General features: G+C 40.1%; 1 protein-coding gene across 8 annotated transcripts in view; it reads left to right on the top strand.

Moving 5' to 3' along the window:
• The window catches only part of STN1 (STN1 subunit of CST complex), a 38,417-nt gene that overhangs the window by 65 nt on the left and 22,921 nt on the right, over window positions 1-15,431 (top strand). For 3 of the 8 annotated variants that reach the window (XM_058810340.1, XM_058810333.1, XM_058810339.1), the window contains exons 1-2: window positions 6,970-7,137; window positions 13,233-13,366. In XM_058810340.1, coding sequence (XP_058666323.1) covers window positions 7,133-7,137; window positions 13,233-13,366 — 139 coding nt within the window. In that variant the 5' untranslated portion in view covers window positions 6,970-7,132. Of the gene's footprint in view, window positions 1-126; window positions 351-4,217; window positions 4,262-5,334; window positions 5,445-6,969; window positions 7,138-8,116; window positions 8,196-13,232; window positions 13,367-15,431 lie in introns of those variants that run through there. The other 5 variants (XM_058810335.1, XM_058810336.1, XM_058810334.1 and 2 more) reach the window with 5 other exon arrangements.

Here is a 15,431-nt window from a genome sequence, read left to right as displayed (position 1 = left end):
CGGGCTCAAGATGGAGGGGGGCGCCCGCACCCTCCCCCCGTAGCTCAGAGCAGCGTGGCAGATCAAGGGCTCGTCCCTCCCTCTGTTCTCTTTCCCTTTAGCCCGCTGCGTGCCGTTACGGGAGTGGCGTGTGGTAGAGAGACCGTTTTTCCTCTGATCCCGGAGGAGACCCCCGGCTCTCCCTGCCGCGCAGGCAGGGTGTCCCCAGCCCTGTGCAGAGGCTGATGCTCCCTAGGCGGGGCACGGCCTCCCCTCAGGACTGGCCGGGGGCCCTGAGTGCCCAGGCCCGCCGCGGGAGCCGAGGGGCCCTGAGGGGCTCGCTGTGTGTGTCAGGAGCGCTGTGACGGCAGGTAGCGCCTCCTGGGGGGCTGGGGCTTGGACATGGAGCTCTGAGAAAAGTGTTAATAGCACCAGACGGCGTTGGAAAACTTTTGCTTTTGTTTGTGGTCCGGTGCTGTCCGTTGACCTGCTACTTGTTTAGCTTCTGTCATAGCAGGGTGCGATGTTCTTGTGCTGCCCATTTGGTATCTTCGGTATCTTATTTAATCTCTGGGACAGGCCTGAATTTCCTTATCTCACAACCTTCTCTTCCCACAAATGATTCCTTCCTCACCCTGAAGTATAATTGCATTTTAATAGCTGTGTTGTGTGCTTGCCACCCAATGTGGGGCGTTTCCTCACTTGAAAGCGAGAGGCGTTCCCGTTGCCTGGATTAGGGGCAATTAGCAGAGCCGGGCGCTGAGTTTGGGTTGTGACGGGCTGCGAGTCCATCCAGCAGCAGCCGAGACCTCAGAGACATCTGACAGTGAGACAAACAGCCAGGGAAAATCGTGTAATGCCGTATCCTCGTATGAACCTGAGTGCCTGCAATTGCCATTAGCTTAAGCTGCGTGATGAGCTTCTGAAGATCAAGCCTGTGGTGTGCATCATTCCCCAGACCATTTTATTAGCGTGACAGTAGTTTGCTGTGAGGATAGTCCGTGTGTAAATTCAGTAATAATAATGAGGCATTGAGATGCCCCTGACACAAAGCGTTTATGAATCGAACAACAGTGTTCTGTCATGAGTCAATTTCTTTAAACTGTATAAAACCAGTTTCAAACCAGTCCCACCCTATGAATAGAGAGCCTTTCAAGTACTCTTGCTAAACTGATTTGTTGTAATAATCAGCATTTGTTTTTCAAAAATGATATTCAGCTTTATGGGTTCCTTGTACTGATGGCTCTGCCACAAAAGGTAAAACTGTTCAGAAGGGTGCTAAAACCAAGGCTGTTTGTGTGTGAGGTCAAAACCAAGAAACAACTGCAAGCCTAAGGATGTGCTTTATCTTCTGTGATCTGGCTGGCTGGCTCCACCTATTAATTTCATAGGCAAGTTTCATTCAGATATATTGAATTAAATGCAATAACAAAGACAGTGTCACCAGCAGCAATTTAACTTCTCATATCTTAATTTTTAAAGTTCAGTTTCTTTTTCTTCTCTATAATTTTTCTTTTGCCCCTTCAGGTGGGATGATAGCTTTGATTTGGATATTAAAATACAATGATGGCTTAAATAATAGTTTTTGTTAATATTTGTAATTTAATATTTTGATTTTTATTTGCTTTCTGTCAGATAAAAGGTGCTTTGGGACTAATTTCTGTAGGTTTACTTAAACTGACTGGTTGATAGAGGATGGGGGGAGAAAGGAGTCCAAAGTCATAGCAGGAATTCCTTGTATTGAGGCAGGATTATCTTTTCTTTAGCCTCAGGGTTAATGGCAATGAAGTGGGAGGGGGGCATGGGGGTGTTTATGTGTGAATGTTAGAGTTTGTAATAACTGGAAAGAAATGCAAAACTAAAAGAAAATTTGGTAAGTTATATGTGAACAAGAGCAGTTGAGGTGGCAGCTGTGGGCTGGGATAGCAGGGCCTGGTTGTGCCTCAGCTCTGTTACAAACACTGGGCTGTGCAGAGCTCACACACAGCATCTCTGCCTGGGTCAGTTCCTGTGTGACAAAGGAGGCTCAGAGCAGAGCTTGGTGCCATCCTACCAATGACTGAACCTCAGCAGGTACTGCATTGTGCTGCTTTAGACTTGTGTAAACACAGTCTGCCTGTGCCACAGGGCTTTTCATTCATATAACATTGGAAATATAAGATGAAAGTCTGGTATGAGAAAGGAGCACTTAATCTAGTGATAAGGCTTTGCTTTTAACTTCTTCTTTCTTACTCTTGAACAAGTAATTCAAGATAAAACCAGTATATATGAAAAGGAAAACTATGACTCTGTCTCATTTTTTCCCATATTCTTTCACTCTGGAGTTACAGCTTGCCACTCAATCCTGCAGATAAACTCCATGAGGTGAAGGTTAAGTGCTAGTAGCAAATCCTTCCCAATTTGCTCTGACTTCCTGGTTTGGAGGAGGCTGTATGAAGCCTGAATTTTGTGTGTGTGGTTTTTTTCTTCCTGATAGAAGGAGTTCTGAGCAACTGTAAATGTTTCCAGATGGTAAGGATAAAAAGGTAAAAGTGAGTTATATTAAAATTTTTCCTTTAGGAATTTAAAGCAATGCTTTTTGAAAATTCATTGCTTCCTTTAAATGTCAGAGGAAGATGTTAAAGTGAAGATGTTAAAGAGCTATCTTGATTGTGCATCAAATATTTTGGCTTAAAATAGCTGTAAACTCTTTATGACAATCTTTTTCATCTCTTTGTGAGTTAGAAATCTCCTTTATACTTCCTGCTGCTTAATACCACCATCCTTTCTCATTGACTCAATCACTTACACTTGCCACTGTTCCTAACTCTCTCTTTAAGCTGTTTCTTTTAAACTGCTCCAATTTATCTTAATTGAAAGTAAACACTTCAGAATTTTAATTTGAAATGTGTTCTTCACAAGATTTATTGCCCTTTTGCTGCAGTCCTATATTCTGTTTTCAGTTCTTTCAAAATATTTAATGGTATATTTTTATATTGTCTTGACTTTCTGTCCACCCACGCTTTCACTGATCTCCAAAATTCTTTCTGGTGTTTGAGCTCACTGAACTGCTGTAAGGTCACAGGTGGCTTGTTTGTGGTTAAATCTGGAGTGTAATTCTTGTTTCATCCATCTTAATCTGTCTGTCACCCTTGGCACTCAGCACTGTCCTTTCTGTTTCCTTTAATCGATGTACCCTGTGTTGTTATTGATATTTTCTCATTGTGTGGTAGCATTTTTTCATCAGCTCTGCCATTTCTCCTCTGATCTGTTCCCACAGTTAGCACTCTGTGCTGTATTGGGCTCATTCCAGTCTAAGCACCAATGTAGCTTCCAGGTCACTGTAGTGCTCCCCAGTGCAGGGGGATGATTCTGTCCTGGTCCTGTGCTCACACTGTTCCTGATAAAGGCCAGGATGCCACTGACCTTCTTGGCCACCTGGGCACTCCTGGCTCGTGATCAGCTGCTGTTTACCAGTGCCCTTGGGGTCTTTCCCTCTGGGCCACTTCCCAGCCCCTGTGTCCCAGCCTGTAGCCCTGCCTGGGGCTCTTGTGACCCAAGTGCAGGACCTGGCACTTCCCCTCCTTGAGCCTCACACACTGGCCTCAGCTCACTGATCCAAGCTGCCCAGGTCCCCCTGCAGAGCCTCCCTTGGCTCGTGCCAGCCTGGTGTTGTTTGTGAGCTCAGTGGGGCTGCCCTCGATGGCCCATGCAGGTGATGGATGCAGATGTGGAACAGGGCTGTTCCCAGCTCTGGTCCCTGCGCCCAGCCCTGCTGGCACCGCTCAGCACCACGCTCTGGGCACAGCCCTCCTGGCAGTTTTGTGGCCAGCAGAGAGCCCCTGTGCAGGCCATGGGCTGCCAGCCTGCCCAGGAGAATGCTGTGGAACACAGGATTGAGGAGTTTCCTGAAGTCTTCAATAGGACAGCATCCACAGCTTTTCCCTCATGCATTGGGTGGATCATCTGGTCATAAAAGGAGCTCAGGAGATCAAGCAGGACCTGCCTTCCCAAAAGCCATGCTGGCTGGGCCTGAGCCCTTGGTTAGCCTGTACATGCTACTTACACAGCACTCCTAAAGGCTTTCTATAGTAGCAGTCCCTGTAACATCTATGTACTGTATAAGTGGCCTTGCCCCAGTTCTAGTTATTCTAAATGAGCCACAGCTGCCAAGTCCTTAGTTGGGCAACAGCTGTGGCTCGTGAAGGTTACTAGGATAAAAGGGGGTGGGTTGAGAGCCCTGGTGGAGTCACAAGGAACAGCACTGCTGGGAGGAGCTGTATGTGAGAAAGCCACTCAGAAGGTATGGACTTTAGGAATATATTAACAACAGTATGATTACAACAGCTTTCTAATAAATGTACCATTGATAGAGCTGTGTCTTAGAGACTTCTCTTTCTCTTATGCAGAGCAAAAAGAGACTTAGTCTTGTACTCAGTATTTTGTGTTTATGATATGAGTAACAGGAATAGTTCAGTCATAAATAATATAAACAGGAAAAAATTATAATACCAGAGGTTGGACACTCAAGAGCTTGCCCACACCTTAGCCAGAATCGATACTCTGGCTCCTATCAATAACCTGGGTATACTACTATTTATTATTTGGGTTGGGGTTTTCTCCTGCCTTACTGCAGGATCAGTTAATCTAAGAATTGCCATAGAAGTATGTGGCATTCGGAAGCTTCAACATGTAAGGATATAGCTCGATGTTTGCAGTAAAAAAAATTGAATATTAAAATGTTTAGGAATAGGATTGATTGGATTTTGGCTTCAGAAAAGTCTGTGTGTTTATTCTAAATTGGCCATACTTTTTCAGCAGTCAGTGGGGAAATGTATTTTCACAGGGCAGTTCACCTTCCCCATTTGAGATACTTACCTTTATCACAGTATTGGACTGTGTGAGGTGAGTTTTCCTGGCAACATATAATGGGAGTTCTTCCTACCTATGGAGAATCCATTGCCAGCAGAACTCTTGGAGTGCATTTCTCTTGATGTCAGCAACACTTCTGGGAATGATGACAGAGCAAATATAAAAATTGCCAAATTACCTGAATGTGTCCAAGTAAACCTATGATGTTTTATTGAATAGACTTTATCTGAAATTAAATGGCGGAGGAAAAAAGCAATAATATAACTAAGTTTGAATAAGGATCAGATTTTTCAACAAATAATGCAAGAATATTTCTTGGAAACATGGCATTTCAAAGCCATTCAAGTTTTAACATGTTGACTTTATTGAAGCTATAGCAAAAAATGTTTTTTTCTTATTGCTTCCAGTTGATGTGCAAGAAAACCCTCTCCAAGACTGAGATTCAGAAATAGTCTTATGTCTTTGTAGGGGAGTGAGAAGCAAACCTCAGATTTAATGGAAGGCATCAACAACTTGAAACTTACATAGCTGATTCTCTTTGATTAATTGACTAATGCAATTAAGAACTTCAGATCCTCCTGATAAAGCTTTTCAAGAAGGCTGCACACTTTTTGGTTTGTATTTAACACAAAAACCTCCTTTTATAGAAATTTTCAGTTAATATTCAACTACTGAGCTGCACTGGCAAATAGTTGCATTTTTTTCATGGAGTACTTAGTCTAATAAAAATTCTCTCCATATTGTAATGACTGTAACAATCTTTCACAGAACCATGCAGGACTAAGTCCATCTAGAACACTTTTTTAAAATAATAATATCCTTTATTACTATACTACTCTTAGGTATAGTTTTGTATTCCTGTATTCCTTCAAACGATTTTAATAATTTGATGTTATATTTCATTTGAAATGAGATTTATTTGATCAAAGCTGTACATGAACACAAAGCAAATTATTTCAAACTTGTGGAGCCCCCTCCATCTGATAGCTATTAGAAGCTTTAGTTAAATCACATGAAACATGTCTTGCAAATGCTGCACCGTGGTTCCCTTTCCTCCAGATGGTAATTAAACCTTTTCCTCTTGCGTAGCAGTCACGAGCTGATTTGCTCTTTTTGTTTGTGGCTTTCAAATTTGCATTAGTTCACATAGTAGCTAGGATTAGAAATTTATTAAGGGATAAAGATAGCTTTGCATCTCAGTATTGCTCTCAGTCAATACTGGCACAAAAAAATGTCTGAACAGAAAGCCCACATGTATTACTGCTTTTCTTTCTGTAAATCCTGATTTTCTTTCACTGTTTCCCAGGAGTCTTTTTTTTCCAGAATGGACTTTGTGTTCTCTTGTGATCCTGATCAGCTCTGGAATCTTGGGACCAAATAACTTCTTCTGTAATATGAAAATTAATTTTTTTAAATTATGGCTGGCTGGCCAGCCATCAGACCCAATCCTGGTTGTGTGGTAAGCATAACCAGGAAGTTTATTATGCCTTCTACAATTACTATTAAAAATATACCATCCTGTTAAATAGGGAACATTTCCTACACACAAAATAAAGGAAAATTTGACAAAAAGATAACACTAAAGACTATTGATTTCTTAGTGATATCCCAAAAAGAGACATTGCAGTGGGATAATATTGCAGATATGTCTACCAGCAAAAAGGGGAAATAACGTAGAATGTGAGATACCAACTTTTTATTAATGTAAAGCTAGACTTTAAAATACTAAATTTTTTTATTGGAAAAAAGACCAACAAAGTTTTTCATTGCATAATGTTATTTTTGCATTACAACCATGCTTGTACTGATTTCTGTGTGTGTAATGTTCTTCTCTTTTTACCTAGAAAATGAGGCAAAAATAGTTGACTGTTGTAAAGTAGAATTTGGTTTCTTGTAGGATCTCATCTTGGTACAGCAGCAACGAGTGGAGCTGCAATAATATGGCAATTGTTAAGGCAAACAGCAGCTACTGTGTGTCCAACAATAGTCTGTGCAAACTTTGGCCACTAGCACTTGCTTATGACAGAGCAGGGTATTGTGATGTGATGCACTTTTTGTCTCAAGTGCTCTGAAATGTTTATTTTTTGACAGAAGGGATCTTTAATAGCTAATCCTCAAAATTATGTTTTGTAGCACCCTGTGATATTCATGGACTAAGCCAAAAAAGCCCATTACATTGCATGGACTGAATCATATCAAGAAATAGAATTACTTACATGAAAAATCATTCCTGTGGCTTCTGACTGAGCACTAATATATTTTTCTGGATAGATTATCCAGAAGAGTGACTTCCTTTCAGAGCATGAGGTAGGAAATGACATCTATTCAAATTCAAATGCAATTAAGGAGACACTTAAATTAGTTTATAAAAGGCTGTTGCTTTCTTTACATACCAAGAAGTCGGAAATAGTAATCAGTTTATCATGTTAGCTGCGACAGTGATTCATGGAAGAAGTTACAGCCACAGGGAGGTATTTTCTTTCAAGTATCTAAAAAATGTTCTGTCCATTTAGTGCCTTTCAATGGGATTTGGAACAAGTTTTTAAAGATGGGCAAAAACCAAATCATAGGTTAATTATTTTGAAATTTCAGGTTGTAATGGAGTGCTCTGTGGTGCTATGAATGTTCATATAAATTCTGACTTATTCCAAAAGCTGTTCTAATTTAGGCCAGATACATAAACCAGTTTAAAGGGGAGGGAGGTAAATGGACAGGAATGCTTGCCTCTAGAAACTAAGTCAAACTTGTGGAGTTCACAGGCACAGTAAGCTATTAACCAGTCTTGTCACTTCTATGCAAATTTATGAAATTTGAAAATGTTAATTCAGGAAGTGACACTAAATCTATGTTACACTGCTAAAACAGACTATTCTCTTTTCTCTGTTAGTTAATTCCTTTGTGCTGTATCAGTAAATTACAGAATCCCAGAATGGATAAGGTTGGAGGGGTCCAACCTCCTGCTCAACCAGGGCCCCCTAGACCACATTAGTGAGGATTCTGTCCAGACAGTTCTGGAATGTCTCTGGGCAAGCTGTTCCAGTGCACGTTCTCCCACACACATTTCTGGATCCATGGGAAATTGTATCTAATGCATGGGACAAGGATTAGAAAGAGCTACTTGTACTGTTTATTTTGTTACACACCTCCCTGCCAGATTTTTCAGAATCAGGTTTTGGAAAATTGAGTGCCAAAACTTTGTTTTGAGGTTTAGCTTGCATATAAAACAAATTTCAATGCCAAAAGGAGGCAATCTAGGACTTTAAGCTTTGTCCCCATTCCTTCCAAGATTGTGGATGTTGGAGGAGCCGGTTTGGTCTTCTGGAGCCACATGCACCTGTCCAGAAGGTTTTCCAGGCAGTGGAAAGGTAAAACCAGAGGGAGGGAAATGTTACAAGTTATCACATGGAGACCTTAACTCCACTGGAACACTGTTACACTTACAGCCTTGTCAGTTTATTGATAAAACAGCTTTTTTGCTCCTACCTGTATCCTGCCTTATGGGCACTGTGGGCAGTGCCATTATGGGTTGTTAGAATCCCCACTGGCTAAAGGTTGCAGTGATGGGCCTCTTGTCTTGTAATAAAAACTAATGTAAGTAAAAGACATGCAATGTTTAGAATTTCACGGAGTATCTTTAAGAAAAAAATCTATAATTCTTCCTTTTGGTAAATTGTTATCTGAACAGCTTAGACAAATGTTAAACCCTTGTACAAGTAATGTTTGAGGAAGTGCTGAACTTCTGGAAGTTCAGAGGAGTTCTAGATTTCTTAATTTTGTTTTGAAACTATGTCTTTAAATTGGAATTGTACTTAAATGTAAGAACTACAAGACATGTAGCATCAAAACTGTCAGGATTTTACATGACAGAAGCAGAAAGTGGTTTATTATGAAAGACTGAAAGTGCTTGCCCCATCTTGATTTGTAATAGAACAACCAGGTAGGAGGTGGTTCCAAACTGACCTTACCTCACTGTTTGATAGTTTTCCAACAGCTGTTTTCCAGGAGCCTTTTTTTGCCTTTCAGTAATGTGTTTTGGTCTCAGTGATGGTGTTCATCTTGTTACTGGTGTTGGATACTTTCTTTTAACTATGTATTTTTTAAAAACCTATGGGTGAGTTTCATGTCTAGAATCTTTGTTCCATATTAACTGTAACCAAAAGCTTTACTTCCCAGTTCAGTAAGATTTACTTGTATAATAATACAATGGGTTTATTTGGTTTTAATTTAAAATGTTGTATGTGGCTGTAGGTAATTAAAAACATTTCCTGAAAAATGGTGGGTTTGACTGTACCATGCTGGAATTGCCTCTGCTGAGCATGAAAAGTTGAATAATAGTCGTTTGTTGCATAGGGTGTTGACTCAGACACAGATGATTTCAATTCAGATGACAGAGGGTGTTACAAAACCCAGCTGTTGACTCTGCTCCTCTTTCCACAAGTTGCTTTGTCTGTGGCAAGAATGGCTGACCTGTGGAGCAGTTTTTGACAGGCACAGATTCTGGCCTAGTTTATTCAAGTAAACCAGTAATGACTTTAAGTTGTTTTAATGCACTGGGTTGGCAAATCCAACAGTTTAGGAGCTGTTTCCAGTGTAAATTGTCAGGGCTAGCATGGTAGTGGCAGCCTTTGGAGAAGAGTGAAAGCCTGGTAGGATGTTTAAGTGCCTGTATTAGTGAATAAATTCTCTGTTTCTATTTTACAGCTAACTTGAGAAAGAGTTTTTGCAGCAGTGTGCCAGCACTTGCAGAGCAGTTGCAGACAGCCACTGGCAAGACACATTTTCTTGGCTCAAAATTATTAATCTCAAACTGAGGCAATTTTCTCTAAGAGCTTTGGTTGTTAATCAAATTTGGAGAAAAGACAACAAGAAACATGAAAACAGATACTTTTCTTTGAGGTTTTAATTGCCCTGGGATTGGAAGAAGACTGTTCACCTTTTTCAGAAAAGGTACATGGTGGGCACAAGAATATGAGCCAAGAAATTAATTCGCCAGGGCTGATTTTGAATAAATCAATAGGGTGTTAAATAGGAAGCTCTTGAGACAAAACAACCCAGTAGGCTGCTTAGGAGGGAAGAAAGAAAATGGGTTTGGGGGGTGGCATGGTTGGGAAGGGTGCCCATTTTCTTTGCTTTCCCTTCTAGGATAATACCTTGCTGAGCTAGCAAGGTAGCTCTGGGGTTATGGACTTGGTTGGCTTCTCAGTAGAGTCAGGAAAGCTAACATTGATAGCAGTAGGTGAAAGAGACAGCCCAATCTTAATATGTTAGAATAATCTCAAATTGAGCCTTGTTTATTTGTATCCAGATACCTACTATGTAAACTTTAGATTTCTGCCCTTCAAACAGAGTTGTTTTCCCAAGAAGAACTTAATTCTTCTCTTGGTTTTGATTATGCCTTCATAGCCTTTTTCTGGAGTTAAAAATAGAATGCTGATATCTTCTGTCTAATTTGCTTGTGGACTAGATTCTTCTGTTGCCTTTTTTTCTCCTGTAACATGATTGAATTCCTTGCACTACAGCAACCCTGAAGTCATTGCACTGCACTTAAAACAAAATGCAGAAAGGAATGACCTTTCGCTAGGACTCTGTGTTGTTTATATTGCTAAGCCTGATCGCCCTCTCCCAGCAAAGGCCAGTTTAATCCTTAAACATTAATTAGATGGTATCTGGTCAGAATTGTCTATTGTTTGCTGTCTGGGTCTTCATTGATTAGAACGTTGTGCATCTCCACAATGCCCCTATTTGCCCTTTGGCTCTTCATTGTACAGGGCAGCTCTTATCATCTTTGCTGATAGCAAATCACCAATGGTACCAGTTAAGAGCTGCAAACACTTGTAGCATAATGGAAAGTTCCACTTTTGCCAGGATGACTCATGAATTAACCCCGGGCTGGAGAGGCTTCCTGTGCCAACTTAGGAAAAAGTTATGGGAAGATACTATTATATATCCAAAGATAAATGATTGGAAGAGTTTTGTCAGCCTTATAGGAATTATGGTTTTAATACTCTCAATCTGCCTGAAACGAGCTTGGAAACTCACTGAATAGATACTTTGAAAATAATTTACATCTTGCTTTGCTTTAGGGGCAAACAGACAAGTGCTGAGAAGAATGGACTGATACTAGCAGTGTTGTACATCCAGGAAGACTAAACATCTTTTCTTTCCAACTGACCACAAACTTTTGGCTTCAAATAGGCCACTGTTCAAATGTAGCTACCAAGCTGACCACTGGGAGGGAAGGAAGAAAATAGGCTTGGTTTTGGGTTGTGTCAGGGGTTGGGAAGGCTCTTGGGACTGTGGAGAGGCCAGGGAAGGCGTTGGCTGCAGTGCAGGATGCCCTGGTGTGCCTGTCAGACGCTGCTGACAGTGAGTGGTGGCTGGGGTACGGTTTCACTGCCCCAGCCTGGTGTGGATGGAGTGTCTGTAACTCAAGACTTCAGCAAATTTGTCCTCTGGACTTCAGGGAATCCTGTGATGCCTTCATAGTGCTGGGGGCACAATTTAGTTTTTGTCAAGGAATGTTTGCCACATCTGCAAGATAAAGCATTGTGCGTCTGTAGCAGGCTTGAACCAAACAGAATGGTCTCTACATAAAGACATATGATGGCTGTAAATATCTCCAGTGAGGAGCTGTAACAAGGCCTGGGAGTGAGAAGAAAGCTCCAGAATTTGAAATTTAAGTCCCAGTTGTTTTTGAGATGGAAAGAGCTTTCACTGCAGAAATCTTCTCCCTTCAGAACAGGAAAGCAGTAAAAAATTTTGGGGAGATGCTCTTCATTTAGGCTTAAAGTGTGCTTGGACTTGATCTATCAACATTTGGGCATTTCAGGCTTGACAAGTGGCTATAAAATGCCAAAATACAGATATTTTTAATCTTCAGTGGAGCTGCTTCATTGATTTCCCCTCACATGCACACATGTGCAGGGGTGACTTCTGCTTTTCACCCCAAGGAGTGTCTGTTTACCCAAAATACAACAGGTTAGACAGACTTGGTACCTGATTGCCTCTTTTTGGTTGGTTATCTCAGGCTGCTGTCTGTCTAGAAGGAAAACCAGGTGCTGAGCTGTGACAGGCTTTGTAACCATGCAGAGTAAATTGGGGGGCATGAAGCAGAAAGCAGTGTAACTTTGTACTAGAGACTGCAAGCAAAAAGAGATGGAGAAACTAATTTTGTAAGAAAATGAGTATGCCAAGTAAAATACAGGTTCAAACCATTTGTTCCTTTGAGAAACTTTATGGTCTAAATTTGACATGGACTGTAGCAAGTATTCAAAGAACTGCCATATGGAGGAATAGCAGCTTGTGTTAAAATCATACACTTAACAGCTTAATTTCTAAATTTCTATTGAGCAGTGTCTCAATTCAGCAGTAGAAAAAGGGTGCTTCATGGGGAGACTTGAGTGAGAAAGGAATGGTGTGACTTTTGGAGTAGACCTTGCGGGTGCAAAAGGGAAAGGCTGGGAAGAGCTGTCTCTAGTGGGGAGCAAGACACGAATCCAGGTGTGATCAAACTATTTCAGTTTGTTACTCAGTAGGGAAGTTACTGCTGGAACTGACTAAATATTTTCAACTTCTCACCTAAGAAATGACCAGTCCAAGGAAGGGTAAATAACATTGACTTTTTTTTAACTTTTACTAGTAAAAGGAAGATGACCTGGAAAGCCTTACAGGAACAATGTACCTGCACCTACAGGAGAAGCTGCTAGAAAGTATTTTCAGCTTCCAAATCTTTATGAGGATCTTCCTGAATCGAGTGCTGGGGGTTTTGACATCAAGACCGTGATAAGCAGAGAATTGGATCTGTAATGGCATAAGATTGCAGGCATAAACTGTAAAATCTGAAAGGGTAAAAGGGAAAAGTAACAATTTCAATGTTAGTGGAGACTACATGCCCAAAACAAAGAAGGGATGGCTGTTTTGTTTTGAATAAAGTCATCCTCCCTCAACTCCATGATAAAACACAGCACAAACAATGAGTACGTTAGGGAGGGAGAATGATGGGGAAATAATAATCATTTGTAGAGAAAGTAACCACTTAGGATCCCACAATCCTGCTCTTTTAAACAAATGTTGACTTTAGTTCTCTGTTTATGGATTTTAGAGAAGAAAAGTCTCTGAAATTCTATTTCATTTGAAGTTACTGGGGGAAATGCTGTTGCTGGATTTTCAGTACTTCAAACAAGTCATGAGTATTGATACTTTGAATATTTCATGTGACAACACATGAAATATTGATAGATAAATGTAACATTTTATTAGATAAACTCCAGCGTCTCATCCTCCGCTCTGCTGTGTTACTGTGTGTACACTCATGAGCTGTTTTTTCATTTATGTGAAAAATAATGAATGTGAAAGCTCTTTACCTTTGTAGAAAACAATTTAATGTCCTTCTGTGTTCACAGGTTTTGGATGCAGTCTGAGAAGTACGGAGAAGAGATGCCTTCTCTGCACTGGGGTATCGATCCTGTGTTTTCTGCATTTGCAAGGCTCTATATTAAAGATATTACAGAAATGAGAGAATCTATACAGGTGCCAGGTATGTATTTATAGGTGCTGGTTATGATGCACACAGTATTATGATTGATTTGTTGTGCTTTTAATGAATGGATTGAAGAACACTTCACAAACATCAGTGAAGTAGTTTTCCACAGCCTTAAGCTAAGTGATGTTAGTTTCTTTTAAAAGTTCTAACAACAAGAGATTGTATGTGAAATGTATGTGAAAAATAAAATATATTTGTTAAAATGGTTTTCCTTTCTCTCCAATACCTCTTTTACATTAAGGTAATGTGTTTCCTCTGTGTGGTGGTGCTTGTTATATTCTGATAAAGTTAATTCTAAATAATTGCTTGTCCTTTCTGGCCACATGTATTGTTATCTCTCTGCTGTCTCTACATTTTTCGCAAAATTTTGACAGTTGAGGATATTGCTGAATGTGTGATTTTGCTCTTTCCTATGGATATTAATACATTATAAGACAGATACAGGTTTTGAGGTTTTTTCTCCTTAATTTCTAGATATGATAGATATATGCCATTCTTCATACATTGGAACAAGCTTATTGTAGATTCTGGCCTCCATGCTGGACCTTGCCCCACAAGTTTCTGCTTTGCAGTCTGTCCTGCTGCTCTGCAGTGTCACCCACATGTGAGCTTTGGCTGAAGCAACACAGCTCTGACCTTGAATTGCTGTTTTCACTACACAGGCTTTAAATAGACTGCAGTGTCTTCTGCTGGGAAAGAGTTCATTACTCCCAACTGAAGCCTGACATGGTGCAAGATTATCAGGGAGGGACCCAGAGAACCTAGAATTAATGAGGAAAAGCAATAAGCCCTAAGCACAGTGCATGTCTTTGGTTTGGTTTTGATGTTTTGTTTGTGGTTTTTTATTTTTATTATTTTCTGTCCACAGATACTAAGTACCCCTGTTTGGCTCTTTGAATATGCTTTGCCTTGTAGGTTTTGTTATTCTTCAGTTTTCTTTAACAGCAAGGATAGCAGCAATGCTATTTTTGGAGAAATGAAGGACTGGCGGGTTTTTTTTCTCTTCTTGCAGCCATTTTTATGTACATGAGGACTTCACAAACCACAAATACCAGTCTATCTATCTATCCTGGTTATTTAATATGGAGAGAGACTTTTATCATAAATCCATTGTAATAATTAGGCTGCAGACTGTTGTTGATATCTGTCCTACAGCAAGTTTTTTTTAAAGGCCTTTTAAAACTGTCTTATAAATGTCTCCTAGTAGTACTGGTGTGGGAAATGCATCTGGTAAAAATTGTTCTTCATATTTTGTTTTCAAACAAAATACAAAACAATTCAATGCCAGCAGAATTGGATTGTAGTTTGGACTTGAACATTAGTACGTACACATGTGAAAATGTAATCAGAATAATTAGCATTATAGACACCAACAAACATTTCATGACAGCAGGAACAGACCTAGAAAGTACAGTCCTGCTCTTTTCTTTACTCAAATACCTGAATTTCCCTTCTTACTTCTCTTCCTGTTCTTTTACTTTACTGAGTTGGCTTCTGCTTGAGGAACTTTTTCAGTTTTGTTATTACCTTTGTTTTTTCTAAGATGATCCTAAGGAGGTGGTATCTGTCATGTCAAGATATCAGCCTTTACAGTTGGTACATTTGAGCTTTCTCCCCTTCCTGTGCATCTGGCACTCTGCACTCTGTTTGTTTGCAATCCTGCATCATTTTCTAAACCAAACTTCAAATTAAATGATATTTTCTGGAACCAACATCCTGAATTTTGTTCATTCTCCTGGTGCTGTATATATACACTAAACCAGACATTTTCCAGTGTATCTTATTTGGTGGCAACAAATGATAGCACAACAAAAACACTAAAATTAATACCTTTTGAGGAAGGAAGAGTGTAGGTGTTTGTTGTCAATGCTTCCTGCCTTTAATGGGCTTTTAAAGACCAGCTGAAGCTAAGTATATGGTTGGCTATAAATCAGTCATTAAGTAATGGTAATTAAGAATGAATGAGTGCAAAACAAAACGTTGTAACTAGGAAGAATGGAAATAAACACAGTCTGAATGTCAGGAAAAACATCCCTAGAATGACATCTGTTAGACCATG

This window comes from Ammospiza caudacuta, chromosome 9 (genome assembly GCF_027887145.1).
Source record: "Ammospiza caudacuta isolate bAmmCau1 chromosome 9, bAmmCau1.pri, whole genome shotgun sequence".
Classification (NCBI taxonomy): Eukaryota; Metazoa; Chordata; class Aves; order Passeriformes; family Passerellidae; genus Ammospiza; species Ammospiza caudacuta.
This window is presented reverse-complemented; position numbering and strand designations above follow the sequence as displayed.